The following is a 23,073-nucleotide window of genomic DNA, read 5'->3' on the forward strand; positions in this document are numbered from 1 at the left end:
ACTGAAGTTCCCCATCCCCGGTACCATTCTGGTCCCTCTCCCCTTAACCTTCTCTGCTCTAAGGAGAACAATCCCAGCTTTTCCAGTCTCCCCATGTAACTGAATCCCCCATCCCCGGTACCATTCTGGTCAATCTCCCCTTAACCTTCTCTGCTCTAAGGAGAACAATCCCAGCTTCTCCAGTCTCCCCATGTAACTGAAGTTCCCCATCCCTGGTACCATTCTGGTCAATCTCCCCTTAACCTTCTCTGCTCCAAGGAGAACAGCCCCAGCTTCTCCAGTCTCCCCATGTAACTGAAGTTCCCCATCCCTGGTACCATTCTGGTCAATCCCCTCTGCACCCTCTCCAAGGCCTTCACATCCTTCCTAAATTGGACACAATACTCCAGTTGGGGCCTAACCAGTGGTTTATAAAGGTTCATCATAACTCCCTTGCTTTTGTCCTCTGTCTCTATTTATGAAGCCCAGGATCCCATATGATTTTTTTAACCGCTTTCTCAACCTGCCCTGCCACCTTCAACGATTTGTGCACATACACCCCCAGGTCTCTCTGTTCATGCACCCGCTTTAGGATTCTGCCCTTTAAGTTTATATCGCCTCCCCTCGTTCCTTTGGGACACTCCGTCAAGGAGTATCGCGTCAAAAATGACAAAAGTTCGCTTTGTTTATTGTTGAAGGGGTTCTAGTGTTTGAGATTGAAGGAAAGTAACAAAGATATTGCAGCTCTCCGCTTCTGCCACTATAGTGTGGTACCTTCGCCTGTCATGTGATGCTCCCCCTCCAATCGGGCAGGTGACCACAAGCTTGGTCAAAGAGGTAGGTTTTAAGGAGTGTCTTAAAAGAGGTAGAGAGACGGAGAGGTTTAGGGAGGGAGTTCCAGAGCTTGGGGCCCAGGCAACAGAAGGCACGGCCACCGATGGTGGAGCGATTATAATCAGGGATGGTCAAGGGGGCAGAATTAGAGGAGCGCAGATATCTCGGGGGGGTTGTGAGGCTGGAGGAGGTTACAGAGATAGGGAGGGGGCGAGGGCCATAGAGGGATTTGTAAACAAGGATGAGAATTTTCAAATCGAGCCAATGTAGGTCAGCGAGCAAAGGGGGCGATGGGGGAACGGGACTCGGTGCGAGTTAGGACACGGGGGCAGCGAGCACAGGGGGTGATGGGTGAGTGGGACTTGGTGCGAGTTAGGACACGGGGGCAGCGAGCACAGGGGGTGATGGGTGAGTGGGACTCGGTGCGAGTTAGGACACGGGGGCAGCGAGCACAGGGGGTGATGGGTGAGTGGGACTTGGTGCGAGTTAGGACATGGGGGCAGCGAGCACAGGGGGTGATGGGTGAGTGGGACTTGGTGCGAGTTAGGACACGGGGCAGCGAGCACAGGGGGTGATGGGTGAGTGGGACTTGGTTCGAGTTAGGACACGGGGCAGCCGAGTTTTGGGTCACCTCTAGTTTACGAAGGGTAGAATGTGGGAGGCCAGCCAGGAGTGCGTTGGGAGTGGTCAAGTCTGGAGGTAACAGAGGTAGCAGAGATAAGCGTGACTCGCGATCGTGCGATTTGCACTGTTGCACAAAGGTTTAACCCCCTCCCCCACTGTCTGGCCACTTGGGGTGAGGGACTGGAGGACCCCAAGGAGGCCGTACCCCAGTAAGAGTCAGACTCGTCCAGATGGGTGGGGGCTGGAGGGGGGCACCCTACTGGAATCATTAACCTTCCCAGTGAGTTGGTTTGCTCCCTGATCGGAGGGCTGATGTAGCGCTGCGATACGCAACGCCGGGTCCGAGATACGCAGTGACACTGTGCTACGCAGCGGGGCCTATCACAACGAGCAAACGGTGCTGGATCTCAGACTTGCTGCTTGGTGCATCGTGTTCCTGACTGGCCATGGCTGTAGGCATGTCCAGCAAAGGCGGCCATTCATCCACCCTGCCATTCCCCCTGGCCCGGCACATACCACACATCCGGACAATCTGTTGCCTCAAATCGGGCAGGTTCCATAACTGGGGGGATGGAGAGGCGGGTGGGAATCCTTCCGACCAGTTCAACACCCGGGGGGGGAACGATGGCCATCTGCACCTTCTCGGCATGTCAAAAACTATCTCGGACAAGGTTCATGTCGCTCCCCAGACAGATTTTAGTTCACTGATCACTGTGAGAGAAAGGGGAACTTGTAGGAAGAGGCCATTTGGTCTGACAACCTCATTGTTTAGTGATAGGTTAGCAACACCTACAAACCTTCTCCCCCAACCCCACCTTCTCCCCATATCCCCAACCCACCTTCTCCCCATATCCCCCAACCCCACCTTCTCCCCATATCCCCAACCCACCTTCTCCCCATATCCCCCAACCCCACCTTCTCCCCATATCCCCCAACCCCACCTTCTCCCCATATCCCCCAACCCCACCTAACCACCTTCTCCCCATATCCCCCAACCCCACCTACCCACCTTCTCCCCATATCCCCCAACCCCACCCCCCATCCCAGATCCCTCAATCCACCTGTTCACGATATCCCCCAACCCCACCTGTTCATTTCCCCCCCCACACAACCCTCGGGCCCACATTCTCCCACTATCCCGCAACCGCGTCTTATCCACCTTGTCACCACATCCCTAAATCCCACCTGGACATACAAACACCAGCTGGGATGGTGATCTCGGAACAAGAGGAGGCCATTCAACCTCTCGAGCCTGTTCCCCCAGTCACTCAGATCCTGGCTGATCGATATCTCAACCCCCATTTACCCTTTGCTCCACACCCCTGGAGATCTTTACCCAACAACAATCTCTCCATCTCAGCCTTGAAAGCTCCAATTGGTCCCCGGCCTCGACAGCCCTTTTTGGGAGAGAGAGTTCCAGATTGCCCCTAACCCTCTGTGTGAAGAAGTGTTTGCTGACATCAGCCCTGAACGTCCTGGCTCTGATTTGAGGTTGTTCTAGGGCTCCCCCGACCAGAGGAGAGAGTTTCTCTTGATCTGCCCTGTCGAATCCTTTAATTGTCGGAAACACCACGATTAGATCACCCCTTAACCCTCTACACTCGAGGCAATACCGGCCAAGTCTGCGTGCAACCTATCCTCACAATTTAACCCCTTTGATGCCCGGGATCATTCTGGTGAATCTGCCCACCCCCCCCACCCACCAAGGCCAATATCTCCTTCCTGAGGGGCGGGGCCCAGAACTGGACGCAGTCACTCCCCATGGGGTCTGACCAGAGCTTTGTACCACCCGTAGCGTGACTTTGCACTCCCCAGCCCCCTTTGATGACAAGGCCATTGTTCCATTAACCGTTGTGAAGAAACAGTCACTTTCCAGACACCTCGTGCAAAGCGGGTGTTGGCGTGTGTAAGCCGAGACATAACAGTGAGTCTGGGGGTGGGGTTGCTGAACTGGGCTGGGCATCGGGTGGGGGGTGTGGGACTCGGTGAAGTTCAGCTCCGACGCCCCCCCACCTCCCCCCCCCCCTCAGTGGGAGGGTGTTTTCCCTGGTGCTCCAGGACGGGAACCCCTCGCCCCGGTGTCCGGAGGCGGTGAACCGCTGCAGTCCCCGGGGTGAAGATGCTCCCGCGGCGACGATCGGAATCTCCGGCGATACCTGCCCACGTCGGGATGGTGTGTGTGACGTGGAGGTGGTGGTGTTCCCATGCCCCTGCTGCCCTTGTCCCTCTGGGTGGTAGAGGTCGTGGGTTTGGGAGGTTCTGCCGAAGAAGCCTTGGCGAGTTGCTGCGGTGCATCTTGTAGATGGTGCACACTGCAGCCAGGGGGCGCCGGTGGTGGAGGGAGTGAGTGTTGAAGGTGGTGGGTCGCGTGTCGATCGCACGGCCTGCTTTGTCCTGGATGGTGTCGAGCTTCTCGAGTGTTGTTGGAGTTGCAACTCATCCAGGCAAGCGGAGAGTGTTCCATCACACTCCTGACTTGTGTCTTGTAGATGGTGGAAAGGCTCTGGGGAGTCAGGAGGTGAGACACTCGCCGCAGGCTACCCAGCCTCTGACCCGCTCTTGTTGCCATGGTGAAGATATGGCTGGTCCAGTTCAGCTTCTGGCCAGCGATGGCCCGACCGAGACGACGATGGCGGGGGAACTTGCCGATGGTCGTGTCAACACCACAACTTGGCCTCTGAGCAATGTCCCAGGGTGCTTCACAGGAGCGTCAACGCACAAAGGGCTTTGACACCAAGCCAGGCAAGGAGATGCCAGGACAGGCGACCAAGAGCTCGCTCAGCGAGGTCGCTTTAGAGGAGGTTTCGGGAGGGAATTCCAGACCTTAGGGCCCCGGCAGCGGAAGGCATGGCCGCCAACGGTGGGGCGATGGAAATCAGGGCCGCGGGCAAGAGGAGGTTACAGAGATAGGGAGGGGTGTAGGGGCTGGAGGAGGTTACAGAGATAGGGAGGGGTGTAGGGACTGGAGGAGGTTACAGGGATAGGGAGGGGTGTAGGGCTGGAGGAGGATACAGGGATAGGGAGGGGTGTAGGGGCTGGAGGAGGTTACAGAGATAGGGAGGGGTGTAGGGGCTGGAGGAGGTTACAGAGATAGGGAGGGGTGTAGGGCAGGAGGAGGTTACAGAGATAGGGAGGGGGTGTAGGGACTGGAGGAGGTTACAGAGATAGGGAGGGGTGTAGGGGTTGGAGGAGGTTACAGAGATAGGGAGGGGGTGTAGGGGCTGGAGGAGGTTACAGAGATAGGGAGGGGTGTAGGGGCTGGAGGAGGTTACAGAGATAGGGAGGGGTGTAGGGGTTGGAGGAGGTTACAGAGATAGGGAGGGGTGTAGGGCAGGAGGAGGTTACAGAGATAGGGAGGGGTGTAGGGCAGGAGGAGGTTACAGAGATAGGGAGGGGTGTCGGGGCTGGAGGAGGTTACAGAGATAGGGAGGGGTGTGGGGGCTGGAGGAGGTTACAGAGATAGGGAGGAGTGTAGGGGCTGGAGGAGGTTACAGAGGTAGGGAGGGTTGTAGGGGCTGGAGGGGGTTACAGAGATATGGAGGGGTGTAGGGCAGGAGGAGGTTACAGAGATAGGGAGGGGTGTAGGGGCTGGAGGAGGTTACAGAGATAGGGAGGGGTGTAGGGGCTGGAGGAGGTTACAGAGATAGGGAGGGGTGTAGGGGCTGGAGGAGGTTACAGAGATAGGGAGGGGTGTAGGACAGGAGGAGGTTACAGAGATAGGGAGGGGTGTAGGGGCTGGAGGAGGTTACAGAGATAGGGAGGGGTGTAGGGCAGGAGGAGGTTACAGAGATAGGGAGGGGTGTAGGGGCTGGAGGAGGTTACAGAGATAGGGAGGGGTGTAGGAGTTACAGAGATAGGGAGAGGTGTCGGGGCTGGAGGAGGATACAGAGATAGGGAGGGGTGTAGGGGCTGGAGGAGGTTACAGAGGTAGGGAGGGTTGTAGGGGCTGGAGGAGGTTACAGAGATAGGGAGGGATTGTAGGAGGTTACAGAGATAGGGAGAGATTGTAGGAGGTTACAGAGATAGGGAGGAGTGTAGGGGCTGGAGGAGGTTACAGGGATTTGGAGGAGTGTAGGGCTGGCGGAGGTTACAGAGATAGGGAGGGGTGTAGGGGCTGGAGGAGGTTACAGAGATAGGGAGGGGTGTAGGGGTGGAGGAGGTTACAGAGATAGGGAGGGGGTGTAGGGCTGGAGGAGATTACTGAGATAAGGAGGGGTGTATGGTCTGGAGGGGGTTACAGAGATAGGGAGGGGGTGTAGGGCTGGAGGAGATTACAGAGATAGGGAAGGGTGTAGGGGCTGGAGGAGGTTACAGAGATAGGGAGGGGTGTAGGGGCTGGAGGGGGTTACAGAGATAGGGAGGGGTGTAGGGGCTGGAGGGGGTTACAGAGATAGGCAGGGGTGTAGGGGCTGGAGGAGGTTACAGGGATAGGGAGGGGTGTAGGGGCTGGAGGATACAGAGATAGGGAGGGATTGTAGGAGGTTACAGAGATAGGGAGGGGTGTAGGGGCTGGAGGGGGTTACAGAGATGGGGAGGGTGTAGGGGGTTACAGAGATGGGGAGGGGGTGGAGGGGGTTACAGAGATAGGGAGGGGTGTAGGGGGTTACAGAGATGGGGAGGGTGTAGGGGGTTACAGAGATAGGGAGGGTGTAGGGGGTTACAGAGATAGGGAGGGGGTGTAGGGGGTTACAGAGATAGGGAGGGTGTAGGGGGTTACAGAGATAGGGAGGGGGTGTAGGGGGTTACAGAGATAGGGAGGGGGTGTAGGGGGTTACAGAGATAGGGAGGGTGTAGGGGGTTACAGAGATAGGGAGGGGGTGTAGGGGGTTACAGAGATAGGGAGGGTGTAGGGGGTTACAGAGATAGGGAGGGGTGGAGGGGGTTACAGAGATAGGGAGGGGGTGTAGGGGGTTACAGAGATGGGGAGGGGGTGTAGGGGGTTACAGAGATGGGGAGGGGGTGTAGGGGGTTACAGAGATAGGGAGGGGTGGAGGGGGTTACAGAGATAGGGAGGGGTGTAGGGGGTTACAGAGATGGGGAGGGGGTGTAGGGGGTTACAGAGATGGGGAGGGGGTGTAGGGGGTTACAGAGATAGGGAGGGGTGGAGGGGGTTACAGAGATAGGGAGGGGATGTAGGGGGTTACAGAGATAGGGAGGGGTGTAGGGGGTTACAGAGATGGGGAGGGTGTAGGGGGTTACAGAGATAGGGAGGGTGTAGGGGGTTACAGAGATAGGGAGGGGGTGTAGGGGGTTACAGAGATAGGGAGAGGGTGTAGGGGGTTACAGAGATAGGGAGGGTGTAGGGGGTTACAGAGATAGGGAGGGGGTGTAGGGGGTTACAGAGATAGGGAGGGGTGTAGGGGGTTACAGAGATGGGGAGGGTGTAGGGGGTTACAGAGATAGGGAGGGTGTAGGGGGATACAGAGATAGGGAGGGGGTGTAGGGGGTTACAGAGATAGGGAGGGGGTGTAGGGGGTTACAGAGATAGGGAGGGGTGTAGGGGGTTACAGAGATGGGGAGGGTGTAGGGGGTTACAGAGATAGGGAGGGTGTAGGGGGATACAGAGATAGGGAGGGGGTGTAGGGGGTTACAGAGATGGGGAGGGTGTAGGGGGTTACAGAGATAGGGAGGGTGTAGGGGGTTACAGAGATAGGGAGGGGTGTAGGGGGTTACAGAGATAGGGAGGGGTGGAGGGGGTTACAGAGATGGGGAGGGGGTGTAGGGGGTTACAGAGATAGGGAGGGGTGGAGGGGGTTACAGAGATGGGGAGGGGGTGTAGGGGGTTACAGAGATAGGGAGGGTGTAGGGGGTTACAGAGATAGGGAGGGGTGTAGGGGGTTACAGAGATGGGGAGGGGGTGTAGGGGGTTACAGAGATAGGGAGGGGTGGAGGGGGTTACAGAGATAGGGAGGGGTGGAGGGGGTTACAGAGATGGGGAGGGGGTGTAGGGGGTTACAGAGATAGGGAGGGTGTAGGGGGTTACAGAGATAGGGAGGGGTGTAGGGGGTTACAGAGATGGGGAGGGGGTGTAGGGGGTTACAGAGATAGGGAGGGGTGGAGGGGGTTACAGAGATGGGGAGGGTGTAGGGGGTTACAGAGATAGGGAGGGGTGTAGGGGGTTACAGAGATAGGGAGGGGTGGAGGGGGTTACAGAGATGGGGAGGGGGTGTAGGGGGTTACAGAGATAGGGAGGGGTGGAGGGGGTTACAGAGATGGGGAGGGGGTGTAGGGGGTTACAGAGATAGGGAGGGTGTAGGGGGTTACAGAGATAGGGAGGGGTGTAGGGGGTTACAGAGATGGGGAGGGGGTGTAGGGGGTTACAGAGATAGGGAGGGTGTAGGGGGCTACAGAGATGGGGAGGGGGTGTAGGGGGTTACAGAGATAGGGAGGGTGTAGGGGGTTACAGAGATAGGGAGGGTGTAGGGGGTTACAGAGATCGGGAGGGTGGAGGGGGTTACAGAGATGGGGAGGGGGTGTAGGGGGTTACAGAGATAGGGAGGGTGTAGGGGGTTACAGAGATAGGGAGGGGGTGTAGGGGGTTACAGAGATAGGGAGGGGGTGTAGGGGGTTACAGAGATAGGGAGGGGTGGAGGGGGTTACAGAGATGGGGAGGGGGTGTAGGGGGTTACAGAGATAGGGAGGGTGTAGGGGGTTACAGAGATGGGGAGGGGGTGTAGGGGGTTACAGAGATAGGGAGGGTGTAGGAGGTTACAGAGATAGGGAGGGGGTGGAGGGGGTTACAGAGATAGGGAGGGTGTAGGGGGTTACAGAGATAGGGAGGGGTGGAGGGGGTTACAGAGATGGGGAGGGGGTGTAGGGGGTTACAGAGATAGGGAGGGGGTGGAGGGGGTTACAGAGATAGGGAGGGGGTGGAGGGGGTTACAGAGATGGGGAGGGTGTAGGGGGTTACAGAGATAGGGAGGGTGTAGGGGGTTACAGAGATGGGGAGGGGGTGGAGGGGGTTACAGAGATGGGGAGGGTGTAGGGGGTTACAGAGATAGGGAGGGTGTAGGGGGTTACAGAGATAGGGAGGGGGTGTAGGGGGTTACAGAGATGGGGAGGGGTGTCGGGGGTTACAGAGATGGGGAGGGGGTGTAGGGGGTTACAGAGATAGGGAGGGGTGTAGGGGGTTACAGAGATGGGGAGGGGGTGTAGGGGGTTACAGAGATAGGGAGGGTGTAGGGGGTTACAGAGATAGGGAGGGTGTAGGGGGTTACAGAGATGGGGAGGGGGTGGAGGGGGTTACAGAGATGGGGAGGGTGTAGGGGGTTACAGAGATAGGGAGGGTGTAGGGGGTTACAGAGATAGGGAGGGGGTGTCGGGGGTTACAGAGATGGGGAGGGGTGTCGGGGGTTACAGAGATGGGGAGGGGGTGTAGGGGGTTACAGAGATAGGGAGGGGGTGTAGGGGGTTACAGAGATGGGGAGGGGTGTCGGGGGTTACAGAGATGGGGAGGGGGTGTAGGGGGTTACAGAGATAGGGAGGGGGTGTAGGGGGTTACAGAGATGGGGAGGGGTGTAGGGGGTTACAGAGATGGGGAGGGGGTGTAGGGGGTTACAGAGATAGGGAGGGTGTAGGGGGTTACAGAGATAGGGAGGGGGTGTAGGGGGTTACAGAGATGGGGAGGGTGTAGGGGGTTACAGAGATAGGGAGGGTGTAGGGGGTTACAGAGATGGGGAGGGGGTGTAGGGGGTTACAGAGATAGGGAGGGTGTAGGGGGTTACAGAGATGGGGAGGGGGTGTAGGGGGTTACAGAGATAGGGAGGGGGTGTAGGGGGTTACAGAGATAGGGAGGGGGTGGAGGGGGTTACAGAGATGGGGAGGGGGTGTAGGGGGTTACAGAGATAGGGAGGGGGTGTAGGGGGTTACAGAGATAGGGAGGGGTGTCGGGGGTTACAGAGATGGGGAGGGGGTGTAGGGGGTTACAGAGATAGGGAGGGGGTGTAGGGGGTTACAGAGATAGGGAGGGGGTGTAGGGGGTTACAGAGATGGGGAGGGGGTGTAGGGGGTTACAGAGATAGGGAGGGTGTAGGGGGTTACAGAGATAGGGAGGGGGTGGAGGGGGTTACAGAGATAGGGAGGGGGTGTCTGGGGTTACAGAGAGGGGGAGGGGGTGGAGGGGGTTACAGAGATAGGGAGGGGGTGGAGGGGGTTACAGAGATAGGGAGGGGGTGGAGGGGGTTACAGAGATGGGGAGGGGGTGTCGGGGGTTACAGAGATGGGGAGGGGGTGGAGGGGGTTACAGAGATGGGGAGGGGGTGTAGGGGGTTACAGAGATAGGGAGGGGTGTCGGGGGTTACAGAGATAGGGAGGGTGTAGGGGGTTACAGAGATAGGGAGGGGTGTAGGGGGTTACAGAGATAGGGAGGGGTGTAGGGGGTTACAGAGATGGGGAGGGTGTAGGGGGTTACAGAGATGGGGAGGGGGTGTAGGGGGTTACAGAGATAGGGAGGGGGTGTCGGGGGTTACAGAGATGGGGAGGGGTGTAGGGGGTTACAGAGATGGGGAGGGGGTGGAGGGGGTTACAGAGATGGGGAGGGGTGTAGGGGGTTACAGAGATGGGGAGGGGGTGGAGGGGGTTACAGAGATAGGGAGGGGGTGTAGGGGGTTACAGAGATAGGGAGGGTGTAGGGGGTTACAGAGATAGGGAGGGGGTGTCGGGGGTTACAGAGATGGGGAGGGGGTGGAGGGGGTTACAGAGATGGGGAGGGGGTGTAGGGGGTTACAGAGATAGGGAGGGGGTGTCGGGGGTTACAGAGATGGGGAGGGGGTGTAGGGGGTTACAGAGATAGGGAGGGGTGTAGGGGGTTACAGAGATAGGGAGGGTGTTGGGGGTTACAGAGATGGGGAGGGGGTGGAGGGGGTTACAGAGATGGGGAGGGGGTGTCGGGGGTTACAGAGATAGGGAGGGGGTGGAGGGGGTTACAGAGATAGGGAGGGGGTGTAGGGGGTTACAGAGATAGGGAGGGTGTTGGGGGTTACAGAGATGGGGAGGGGGTGTAGGGGGTTACAGAGATAGGGAGGGGGTGGAGGGGGTTACAGAGATGGGGAGGGGGTGTAGGGGGTTACAGAGATGGGGAGGGGGTGTAGGGGGTTACAGAGATAGGGAGGGTGTAGGGGGTTACAGAGATAGGGAGGGTGTAGGGGGTTACAGAGATGGGGAGTGGGGCCGACACGGACCACTCAGGACGGGGTGGGGCCTCGGGGTGTAAGGCTGCGGATTCGGTGCCTGTGGGGGTGGGAATGGCGTTGTGTGCGGGTGGGGGGTGGGGGGGGGGGAATGGAGTCAGCAGCCGTCGGGGGTCGGGGGTCGGGGGTCGGAGGGCTGGCCCGGCCCCCCCGCGGCGGCCCGTTGGCGGGCCTCCTGCTCGCGGTGAGCCCGGCGGTGCCGGGACAGGCTGGAGGCGTACTTGAAGTCCTTGCCGCAGGGCGGGGGGCACTTGAAGCGGCGCTCGTCGCCATGGCGCCGCTGGTGGGCGGCCAGGTTGCAGGCCTTGTTGAAGCGGCGGGCGCAGCCGGGGTGGAGGCAGGAGTAGGGCCGCTCGCCGGTGTGCACCCGCCGGTGGACGGCCAGGTCGCGGGCCTTGACGAAGCCCCGGGGGCAGCCGGGGTGGGAGCAGCGGTAGGGCCGCTCGGCCGTGTGGCCGCGCTGGTGGACCAGCAGGTCGCTGGAGCTGGCGTAGCCCCGCGGGCACACGGGGCAGCGGTAGGGCCGCTCGCCGCTGTGCACCCGCCGGTGGGCGGCCAGCTTGGAGGCGGTGGCGAAGGCCCGAGAGCAGCCGGGCTGGCAGCAGGGGAAGGGCCGCTCGCCGCTGTGCACCCGCCGGTGCTTGGCCAGGTGCGAGGGGTAGTGGAAGCCCCGCGGGCAGTCGGGGCAGGGGTGGCGAGGCCGGGCGGCGTGCACCCGCCGGTGGTCGGTCAGCCGGCTGGCGTTGACGTAGGCCCGGCCACAGTCGGCGTGGGGGCAGGCGAAGGGCCGCTCCCCGGTGTGCAGCCGCCGGTGGTCGGCCAGGCTGCTGGAGTAGCTGAAGCCCCGGCCACACACCCCGCACTGGTAGGGCCGCTCGGCCGAGTGCACCCGCTGGTGCTTGACCAGGGCGTAGGACTGCTTGAAGGCCCGGCTGCACAGGCCGCAGCGGTAGGGCCTCTCGCCGGCCGGCCGGCACCGGTGGCGGGCCAGCCCCGCCGCGCTCCGGCAGTCCTTGCCGCAGCCCGGGCAGCGCCCCCCCCCCTCGGCCGCGTGCAGCCGCTGGTGGCGCCGCTGGTGGCACAGCTGGTTGAAGCCCCGCCCGCACACCGGGCACTGGAAGGGCCGCTCGCCCGTGTGGGTGCGGCGGTGGGTCTCCAGCAGCGAGGGCGAGCTGAAGGCCCTGGGGCACAGGGCGCAGCGGTAAGGGGCCATGCCCCTCTGCCGCCGGCGGCTGCTGCTCGCTGACTCGTCCTCCTCCTCCCGGGCCGCAACCAGGCCGCAATCTCCCTCCCGGGCCTCCTCCGGGCCTGCTAGGCCGCAATCTCCCTGCCCAGCCTCCTGCCGGGCCTCCTCCGGGCCTGCTAGGCTGCAATCTTCCTTCCGGGCCTCCTCCGGGCCTGCTAGGCTGCAATCTTCCTTCCGGGCCTCCTCCGGGCCTGCTAGGCCGCAATCTCCCTGCCCAGCCTCCTGCCGGGCCTCCTCCGGGCCTGCTAGGCCGCAGTCTTCCTTCCGGGCCTCCTCCGGTCCCGCTAGGCCGCAGTCTTCCTTCCGGGCCTCCTCCGGGCCTGCTAGGCCACAATCGCCCTCGCGGGCCTGCTCCGGGCCTGCTAGGCCACAATCTCCCTCGCGGGCCTGCTCCGGGCCTGCTAGGCCACAATCTCCCTCGCGGGCCTGCTCCGGGCCTGCTCGGCCACAATCTGCCTCGCGGGCCTGCTCCGGGCCTGCTAGGCCACAATCTCCCTCCCGGGCCTGCTCCCGGACCTCATCCAGGCTCGCTATGCCGCAATCTTCCTCCCATGCCTCATCCCAGGCCTCATGCGGGCCCACTCGGTCGTAATCGTCCTCCCAGGCCTCATCCGAGCCCACTAGGTCGCAATCTTCCTCCGCCTGGCCGTCAGGGCTGCAATCTTCCTCCGAGTTCAGGCCCCAATCTTCCTCCTGCTCCTCAGCCATGGCGGCGTCGTCGAGCCCCCTGCGTCCGATGCCGATCTCTGCGTCAAACCACCTGCAACGGGAAAGCCAGCGTTTAAGCGGGTCGCCAGAAACAGAGAGGCCACACGTTTCTCCCAGCCCCTTTCACCACTTGAATGTCCGCCCCTGTGAGCACGCTCACAGGTCCGTGGAGCTGTTGCACGGGGAGTGGCTTCGCCAGTCACGTGATGTTCACGAGGACCCCAATCAAACCCCAGCCAGTTGGGTCGAGGGCAGCCACGACGAGGTATGCAGTTGTGAGCCTGGTGGATGAACTGGTAACGTGCGGTGCGATTGTTAAATGGACGGGATAAGGCCGGCAGCGAGAAAGGATCTTGGCTCGGAAAATCAAGAAGTAGAAAATCGGTTTGGGTGGAGCTAAGAAAGGGCAAGGGGGTGAAATCGTTGGCGGGAGTTGTCTGTCGGCCCCCCAAACAGTAGTGGTAATGTCGGACACAGTACAAATCAGGAAATTAGAGGTGCATGTGACAAAGGTTAATCACGGGGGGGACTTTAATCTATATATAGACCGGGCAAACCACACCTGCAGTAATAGTGTGGAGGACAAATTCATGGAATGTGCACAAGGTGGCTTTCTGGATCAGTATTTTGAGGAACCAACGAGGGAACAGGCTGCTTTCGATCCAGTATTGTGCAATGAATAATTAATAACCTTGTCGTGAAGGAGCCTTTAGGGAAGAGTGACCATAATATAATAGAATTTTACATTGAGTTTGAAATTGATGTTGTTAAATCTGAAACTAGGGTCTTAAATCTAAACAAAGCAAGCCACGTAGGTATGAGGGGGCGAGTTGGCTCAGAGAAACTACGTTAAAAAGTATAACGGTCGACAAGCTATGGCGAGCATTTAAAGAATTAATACATAATTTACAGCAAACATACATTCCTTTAAGGCACAAAAACCCCACAGGAAAAGTGGTGCAACTGTGGGCCCGTTTCCCTGGTAATGCGGCTAACAAGAGAAATTAAAGATAGTATTAGATCAAAAGAAGAGGCTTATAATGTTGCCAAAAAGAACAGTAAGCCCGAGGAATTGGGATGATTTCAGAATTCAGCAAATTACAGGGCCTGACAGGGTAGATGCAGGGTGGGTGTTTCCCCCCCGGGCTGGGGAGTCTCGAACCAGGGGTCACAGTCTCAGGATAAGGGGTCGGCCGTTTAAGACTGAGATGAGGAGGAATTTCTTCACTCAGAGGGTGGTGAATCTCTGGAATTCTGTGCCCCAGAGGGCTGTGGAGGCCCAGTCTTTGAGTATATTCAAGGCTGAGATAGATAGATGTTTGGGAACAAAGGGAATGGAGGGATATGGGGAGAGTGCGGGAAAGTGGAGTTGAGGCCGATGATCAGCCTTGATCTCATTGAATGGCGGAGCAGGCTCGAGAGGCCGAATGGCCGACTCCAGCTCCTATTTCTTATGTTCCTTATGTAACTGAAATCTCCGAGACTAGGATGGATAGATTTGTGTTGGGTTCGGGTACCGAGGGATATGGAGCGAAGGTGTGGGGGTTTGAGGTACAGATCAGCCAGGCTCTGATAGAACAGCTCGAGGGGCTGAATGGTCTCCCTATGGACCAGTGAGGGCCCTGCACTTAACTGGGAGTCGGGCAGCCCCCCTCCCCCCTCTCTTGTTCTCTCGACTCAGCTTCACTTGGGCGGCCTTTTCCCTTACCTGGATCCTGCAGTTCCCCTGGACTGGGAATATCGTCTTCCCCGTGATCAGCACACTCCGTCCTGTCATGCACCGGATGCCCTTCCAGCTCCGTTCCCCGTCTGAATGCACCGATCCCAGCTGGACGGACCGCTCCCGGTTGGGCTGCAGTGCATCCGGATTGAATGCACTGATCCCTGTTTGAACACACAGATCCCGGTTTACATTTAACCGATTGAGTGCACCGATCCCGGATTGAATGCACCGATCCCAGATTAATTTAAAGTGCCCTCCCCAATTTCCCGCTGAGGGTAAATTCAAGATGTAGATCGATAGATTTTTGGATATTAAGGGAATGGAGGGATATGGGGAGAGTGCGGGAAAGTGGAGTTGAGGCCTTGATCTCATTGAATGGCGGAGCAGGCTCGAGGGGCCGAATGGGGCATAAGAACTTAAGAAATAGGAGCAGGAATTGGCCATTCGGCCCCTCGAGCCTGCTCCGCCATTCAATAAGATCACGGCTGATCTGATCATGGACTCAGCTCCACTTCCCCGCCCGCTCCCCATAACCTTTACTCCCTTATCGCTCAAAAATCTGTCTATCTCCACCTTAAATATATTCAATGACCCAGCCTCCACAGCTCTCTGGGGCAGAGAATTCCTCAGATTTACAACCCTCTGAGAGAAGAAATTCCTCATCTCAGGTTTAAATGGGCGGCCCCTTATTCTGAGACTATGTCCCTAGTTTTAGTTTCCCCTATCAGTGGAAATATCCTCTCTGCATCCACCTTGTCGAGCCCCGTCATTATCTTATGTTTCGATAAGATCACCTCTCATTCTTCTGATCTCCAATGAGTAGAGGCCCAACCTACTCAACCTTTCTTCATAAGTCAACCCCCTCATCTCCGGAATCAACCGAGTGAACCTTCTCTGAACAGCCTCCAATGCAAGTATATCCCTCCTTAAATACGGAGACCAGAACTGCACGCAGTACTCCAGGTGTGGCCTCACCAATACCCTGTACAGTTGTAGCAGGACTTCTCTGCTTTTATACTCTATCCCCCTTGCAATAAAGGCCAACATTCCCTTGGCCTTCCTGATCACTTGCTGTACCTGCAGACTAACTTTTTGTGTTTCATGCACAAGGACCCCCAGGTCCCTCTGTACTGCAGCATTCTGTAGCCTCTCTCCATTTAAATTATAATTTGCTTTCCTATTTTTTCTGCCAAACTGGATAACCTCACATTTTCCCACATTATACTCCATCTGCCAATTTTTTGCCCACTCACTTGGCCTGTCTATATCCCTTTGCATATTTTTTGTGTCCTCCTCACAACTTGCTTTCCCACCCATCTTTGTATCATCAGCAAACTTGGCTACGTTACACTCAGTCCCTTCATCCAAGTCGTTAATATTGATTGTAAATAGTTGAGGACCCAGCACTGATCCCTGTGGCACCCCACGAGTTACTGTTTGCCAACCGGAAAATGAACCATTTATCCCGACTCTCTGTTCTCTGTTAGTTTGCCAATCCTCTATCCATGCTAATATATTACCCCCAACCCCGTGAACTTTTATCTTGTGCAGCAACCTTTTATGTAGCACCTTATCGAATGCCTTCTGGAAATCTAAATACACCACATCCACTGGTTCCCCTTTATCCACCCTGCCCACTACATCCTCAAAGAACTCCAGCAAATTTGTCAAACATGACTTCCCCTTCACAAATCCATGCTGACTCTGCCTGATTGAATCATGCTTTTCCAAATGTCCCGCTGCTGCTCGAGGGGCCGAATGGCCGACTCCTGCTCCTATTTCTTATGGTCTTATGTAAACCTTTGTTCATAAACCCACTAGTCCTTCATCGCAACGTGCAGCTATGAGTTCTTAAGCAAAGAACCCATGAAGCAAATACATTTCAACCAGCTGCCTCAAAACGTCCCAGAACGCCTCACGGCCAAGCAGCTACTTGTCGACAGGGTGCAGTCGCGTTGTGAGGTGGGGAAGACGCGGACGCCGAGCCGTGCACAGCAAGATCCCACCGAACAACAACACGAGAATGGCCGGTTTTAGTTTCAGACTGAGGGGGGCAAAACGGTGGCCGCAGCAGGACACGTGGGAGACTTTTCCGAACCCCCGCAGGCTGCAGAAAATCGTCAATCAGACACTGGGCCCGGAGTTTGGTCAATCTACCGCCCACAGCTGCCAAGGCACCGCCCTAAAAAGGAAAAATTTTTTGAGGAAAATCCTCAGGGAACGCCGACCTGCCGCTGAGGCGGGAGTTTCCTGGGGGGTTAGTACCACCCGAGGTCGGTCATACTGTCCACCCGTGCCGAAGTCTCCAAAAGGATCCTCTTAAGCTCCTGCTCCCGCCCGGCAGAAAGATCGCTGAGAAATAGGTGATCTTACCTGGCTACAAATCGGGCGGTTCAGGCAACGGCGCAGAGCAGTCCAGTGCTGCATAACCCGGCTCAGATATAAGAACATAAGTATTAGGAGCAGGAGTCGGCCATTCGGCCCCTCGAGCCTGCTCCGCCATTCAATAAGACCACGGCTGATCCGATCATGGACTCAGCTCCACTTCCCCGCCCGCTCCCCAGAACCCTTCACTCCCTTATCGCTCAAAAATCTGTCTATCTCCGCCTTAAATATATTCAATGACCCAGCCTCCACAGCTCTCTGGGGCAGAGAATTCCACAGATTTACAACCCTCTGAGAGAAGAAATTCCTCCTCATCTCAGGTTTAAATGGGCGGCCCCTTATTCTGAGACTATGTCCCCTGGTTTTAGTTTCCCCTATGAGTGGAAATATCCTCTCTGCATCCACCTTGTCGAGCCCCCTCAGTATCTTTAAGTTTCAATAAGATCACCTCTCATTCTTCTGAACTCCAATGTGTATAGGCCCAACCTGCTCAACCTTTCCTCATAAGTCAACCCCTTCATCTCCGGAATCAACCGAGTGAACCTTCTCTGAACAGCCTCCAATGCAAGTATATCCTTCCTTAAATACGGAGACCAGAACTGCACGCAGTACTCCAGTATATCGGCTGCACCATTATTAGAGCCTCAGAAAGGGGTTACAGATGTAATTGAAATTGCTTATAGATGGAACTGAAAATTCTCTATTGATGGGCAGATGTGGAAGTGAAAATGAGCAGCAAAATAACAGTTAAAGGCTCCATGGACGTGCTATAAGGGTATTAACACCGATAGAACAGATGGAATGAGCTTACACAATCACGCAAATTTACGGCACGGAAGGAGGCCATTTCGGCCCATCGTGTCCGCGCCGGCCGACAAAGAGCTACCCAGCCTAATCCCACTTCCCAGCTCTAGGTCTGTAGCCCTGCAGGTTACGGCACTTCAAGTGCACATCCAGGTACTTTTTAAATGTGGTGAGGGTTTCTGCCTCTACCACCCTTTCAGGCCGTGAGTTCCAGACCCCCACCACCCTCTGGGTGAAGACATTTCCCCTCAAATCCCCTCTAAACCTCCCCCCAGTTACTTTAAATCTATGCCCCCTGGTTGTTGACCCCTCTGCTAAGGGAAACTGGTCCTTCCTGTCCACTCTATCCAGGCCCCTCATCATTTTATACACCTCAATCAGGTCTCCCCTCAGCCTCCTCTGTTCCAAGGAAAACAACCCCAGCCTCTCCAATCTGTCCTCAGAGCTAAAACTCTCCAGTCCCGGCAACATCCTCGGAAATCTCCTCTGCACCCTCTCCAGTGCAATCACGTCCTTTTGTCAATAATGAAATCCCGTGAGGCTCTCTTAGGTGGCAGAATGTGATCCTGAGAACAACGTGAGCTGAAGAAAATGGAAAAATATATATAACGGACTGGTCATCATCATCATAGGCGGTCCCTCGAACGGGGATGGCTTGCTTCCACATGGTTTCACAGATGTTTCAATGCAGGACCCGATGTTGCAGTCCTGAACTCCAGGGGGTGGAAGATACCTCTGGGTGGATTTTTTTAACGTGGGGTGACCGTTGTACACCAGCCACCACACGGGTTGGACAGAGCGAGGCCTTTATCCAGTGGCAAGGGTTAACCAGGACGACTGGAGACCTGCTCTGCTGCACGGACCCAGTGCGCCCACATATCGCACAGTGTGGGCTGGTCCGTGCTGCCCCTGGGCCCTCGGCTCTCCTGGGCCCCGTAACCTCATTTGCCGCTCCTCCGCCCGCGATGTTCCTGGGCCCTGACCTACGGAGGTGTTCCCACACAGGTCGGGGCGGCCCATGGTGTGGTATGGTATAATGTCACTGCAAAACATGTGATGTTAGGTGCCCTCAGAAAATATAGACGCAAATGCCAACCATAATGGGGCAGCAATCCCGGCCTCTTCGGGGCTGTACGGAGTGTGTACCGACCCGGGAGGGCATCGCAATGCGCTTGTGCTGAAAGCCAGCTTTTCCGATCTGTCAAGCCGAAGCGAGACAGACCTTCCGTATCTCGGGAGCGAGGATACCTGCAAGGGCAAGATGATGGGATTTACCCATAGCTTAGAATCACAGAGGTTTACGGCACGGAAGGAGGCCATTTCGGCCCACCGTGTCCGCGCCGGCCGACAAAGAGCTACCCAGCCTAATCCCACTTTCCAGCTCTGGGTCCGTAGCCCTGCAGGTTACAGCACTTCAGGTGCACATCCAGGTACTTTTTAAATGTGGTGAGGGTTTCTGCCTCTACCACCCTTTCAGGCCGTGAGTTCCAGACCCCCACCACCCTCTGGGTGAAGACATTTCCCCTCAAATCCCCTCTAAACCTCCCCCCAGTTACTTTAAATCTATGCCCCCTGGTTGTTGACCCCTCTGCTAAGGGGAAACAGGTCCTTCCTATCCATTATCTTTCCGGCAAAAGTGCACAAAACTCTTGCGCCTGATAAAAGCAGGGACACAGCCTACTTTTACTGGCGTAAGAATTTTAAAACATAGAAACATAGAAAATAGGTGCAGGAGTAGGCCATTCGGCCCTTCGAGCCCGCACCACCATTCGATAAGATCATGGCTGATCATTCCCTCAGTACCCCTTTCCTGCTTTCCCTCCATACCCCTTGATCCCTTTAGCTGTAAGGGCCACATCTAACTCACTCTCGAATATATCTAACGAACTGGCATCAACAACTCTCTGTGGTAGAGAATTCCACAGGTTCACAATTCTCTGAGTGAAGAAGTTTCTCCTCATCTCGGTCCTAAATGGCTTACCCCTTATCCTTAGACTGTGTCCCCTGGTTCTGGACTTCCCCAACATCGGGAACATTCTTCCCGCATCTAACCTGTCCAGTCCCGTCAGAATCTTATGTTTCTATGAGATCCCCTCTCATCCTTCTAAACTCCAGTGAATACAGGCCCAGTTGATCCAGTCTCTCCTCATTTGTCAGTCCTGCCATCCCGGGAATCAGTCTGGTGAACCTTTGCTGCACTCCTTCAATAGCAAGAATGTCCTTCCTCAGATTAGGAGATCAAAACTGTACACAATACTCCAGGTGAGGCCTCACCAAGGCCCTGTACAACTGCAGTAAGACCTCCCTGCTCCTACACTCAAATCCCCTCGCTATGAAGGCCAACATGCCATTTGCCTTCTTAACCGCCTGCTGTACCTGCATGCCAACTTTCAATGACTGATGTACCATGACACCCAGGTCTCGTTGCACCTCCCCTTTTACTAATCTGTCACCATTCAGATAATATTCTGCCTTCCTGCTTTTGCCACCAAAGTGGATAACCTCACATTTATCTACATTATACTGCATCTGCCATGTATTTGCCCACCCACCTAACCTGTCCAAGTCACCCTGCAGCCTCTTAGCGTCCTCCTCACAGCTCACACCGCCACCCAGCTTAGTGTCATCTGCAAACTTGGAGCTATTACAGTCAATTCCTTCATCTAAATCGTTAATGTATATTGTAAATAGCTGGGGTCCCAGCACTGAGCCCTGCGGCACTCCACTAGTCACTGCCTGCCATTCTGCAAAGGACCCATTTATCCCGACTCTCTGCTTCCTGTCTGCCAACCAGTTCTCTATCCACGTCAGTATATTACCCCCAATACCATGTGCTTTGATTTTTCACAATAATCTCTTGTGTGGGACCTTGTCAAAAGCCTTCTGAAAGTCCAAATACACCACATCCACTGGTTCTCCCTTGTCCACTCTACTAGTTACATCCTCAAAAAATTGTAAAAGATTTGTCAAGCATGATTTCCCTTTCATAAATCCATGCTGACTTGGACTGATCCTGTCACTGCTTTCCAAATGTGCTGCTATTTCATCTTTAATAATTGATTCCAACATTTTCCCCACTACTGATGTCAGGCTAACCGGTCTATAATTACCTGCTTTCTCTCTCCCTCCTTTCTTAAAAAGTGGTGTTACATTAGCTACCCTCCCGTCCATAGGAACCGATCCAGAGTCGACAGACTGTTGGAAAATGATCACCAATGCATCCACTATTTCTAGGGCCACTTCCTTAAGTACTCTGGGATACAGACTATCAGGCCCCGGGGATTTATCGGCCTTCAATCCCATCAATTTCCCTAACACAATTTCCCGCCTAATAAGGATTTCCTTCAGTTCCTCATTCTCGCTAGACCCTCGGTCCCCTAGTATTTTCTATTTTCTCCCTCCTAATTAAACCCTTTGTCCTCCTCTGCTGAATTCTAAATTTCTCCCAGTCCTCGGGTTTGCTGCTTTTTCTGGCCAATTTATATGCCTCTTCCTTGGATTTAACACGATCCCTAATTTCCCTTGTTAGCCACGGTTGAGCCACCTTCCCCATTTTATTTTTACGCCAGACAAGGATGTACAATTATTGAAGTTCATCCCTGTGATCTTTAAATGTCTGCCATTGCCCATCCACCATCAACCCTTTAAGTATCATTCTCCAGTCTATCCGAGCCAATTCACGCCTCATGCCATCGAAGTTACCTTTCCTTAAGGTCCTTAACACACAAAAACATTTTAAAATAAAATTATAAAAACACGTTAAAGTTTAAAAACCCTCCCCACTTCTAGTAAGTTTATTTTAAACCGTAATTTTTACAACTTTTTTTAAAAATCAGATTTTTTTTTAATACATACATAAATAACTTTAATTTAAATTAATAAAAATATGTGCTGTATTTTTTATATTGTTTATTAGTGCTTTGTGTGTTTGGGGGCTGTTTCTCATTCATAATAATGGAACGCCAACTTACGGAGTTGCCATTATTGGGAATCAGAACATACTTTACCTTGATTGGCTGCCCAGAGCCATGTGACTGCAGCTCCAGTCCTGCGCATGTCCCGAGGTGCACGCGCTGCGACGCGCAGTCAGTGGGGGCCTCGGGATCGGGAACTCGTGTGGGCGCAGCAGCAACCGGCAGGTGCGCATCTTCAACTTTCCAAGCCGCTCGCCCGCGGGACGCAGCCGGCCTTGATTTCCGGGCCAGTGTCTGGCCTCCAAGTTCTGCCACGAGCGGCCATTCAATGGCACCCGCCCTGCATTGGTGACCCTGACTTGTCGTGACACACGACCCGCACTCGGCCAGCTCCGCATTGTCCGCATGGCCCCCAGACACCCAGACTCCCCAAAGCGAGCGCTCTACTCGCAACTCCTTCACGGGCAAGCGAGCCCCAGGGTGGGCAGAGGGAACGTTACAAGGGACCACCCTCAAAGCCCTCCCTGATATAAAGTGCAACATCCCCCACCGACACCTGGGAGTCCCCGGGCCCAAAGACCAGTCCCGCCCTGAGTGGAGGAAGTGCATCCGGGGAGGGCGCTGAGCACCTCGAGTCTCGTCGCCGAGAGCGTGCAGAGACCAAGCGCAGGCAGCGGAAGGAGCGCGCGGCAAACCAGTCCCACCCTCCCCTTCCCTCAACCACTGTCTGCCCCACCTGTGACAGGGACTGTGGCTCTCGGATTGGACTGTTCAGCCGCCTGAGGACTCATGCTAAGAGTGGAAGCAAGTCTTCCTCGACTCCGAGGGACTGCCTATGATGATGATGATGATGTGCGCGCACTGGGTCCGTGCAGCAGAGCTGGTGTCCAGTCGCCTTGGCCAATCCTTGCCCCTGGACCAAGGCCGAGCTCTGTCGAGCCCGTGTGGTGTCTGGATGAGCAACGGCCACCCCACGTTAAAAAAAAATCCACCCACGGGTATTCTTCCACCCTTCAGGATGTAGCTCGGGACCTGGAATATCGGGGTCCTTCACTGAAACAAACACCTGCGAGCTCACCCCTTTGTCGGTGAGGGAGCAGGCCACCCGCGCTTTCGAGGGAACGCCTCCTGATTCTCACGACGGCAATGGCAGAATTAACCCCTTCCTGCCCCGCTCTTGTTGCGGGCTGCAAGGCAGTTCAGGGGGTTTTATATTCAACAGTCCAATTTTTACTGCTGCAGTCGGGGGCAGGGGGATGAAAGCAAATCTCCCTCGATTCCGAGGGGCTCCGTGTGACGTGACGTCCGGACCCTTGAAACAGTCGCGTCGTATGGGGGCGGCACAGCTCCAAAGACCCCAGCGCGCCTGAAGGAGATGTGTCCTGTGTCTCAGCACGTACCCCACCCGGCCGGACAGTAAAACGCTCACCAAGAGTTGGTCAAAAAATGTTTCTGTATTGAATTCAAAAGGTGACGAGCACATTCAAACGCGGCAAGCGACATACTGGACATGATTTCAGTCACAATCTCAACCACCAGCAACAACACATGAGCGAGATTTAACAGCAGGACGAGGAACCCCTCCCTCCCTCCCTCCCTCGACGTGAGGCCCACTGTTCCCCCCCCCGCCCCATTGTGGGGGTCGGCCATCCCCACGGCAACCCGGGT

At 56.0% G+C, this 23,073-nt stretch overlaps 1 protein-coding gene across 1 annotated transcript; it reads right to left on the minus strand.

The window, feature by feature from the left end:
* Positions 1–10,722: 10,722 nt before the first annotated feature.
* LOC139248105 (zinc finger protein 70-like) lies at positions 10,723–12,579 on the minus strand. The gene is made up of 2 exons (XM_070871855.1): positions 11,726–12,579; positions 10,723–11,557 (listed from the first exon to the last, which is right to left on the minus strand). The coding sequence occupies exons 1-2, from the start codon at positions 12,577–12,579 to the stop codon at positions 10,723–10,725; spliced, it is 1,689 nt and encodes a 562-aa protein (XP_070727956.1).
* Between the last annotated feature and the right edge of the window lie 10,494 nt (positions 12,580–23,073).

Source organism: Pristiophorus japonicus, unplaced genomic scaffold, assembly GCF_044704955.1.
Source record: "Pristiophorus japonicus isolate sPriJap1 unplaced genomic scaffold, sPriJap1.hap1 HAP1_SCAFFOLD_29, whole genome shotgun sequence".
Classification (NCBI taxonomy): Eukaryota; Metazoa; Chordata; class Chondrichthyes; family Pristiophoridae; genus Pristiophorus; species Pristiophorus japonicus.

Bases quoted from the DNA above. Each gene is read 5' to 3' on its own strand.
- LOC139248105 (XM_070871855.1), bottom strand. From the start codon at position 12,579: ATGGCTGAGGAGCAGGAGGAAGATTGGGGCCTGAACTCGGAGGAAGAT. The intron at 11,558-11,725 runs GCGGGGCTTCAA...CGGCCTGTGCAG, and splicing joins TTCCAGTGCCCGGTGTGCGG to CCGGGCCTTCAAGCAGTCCT.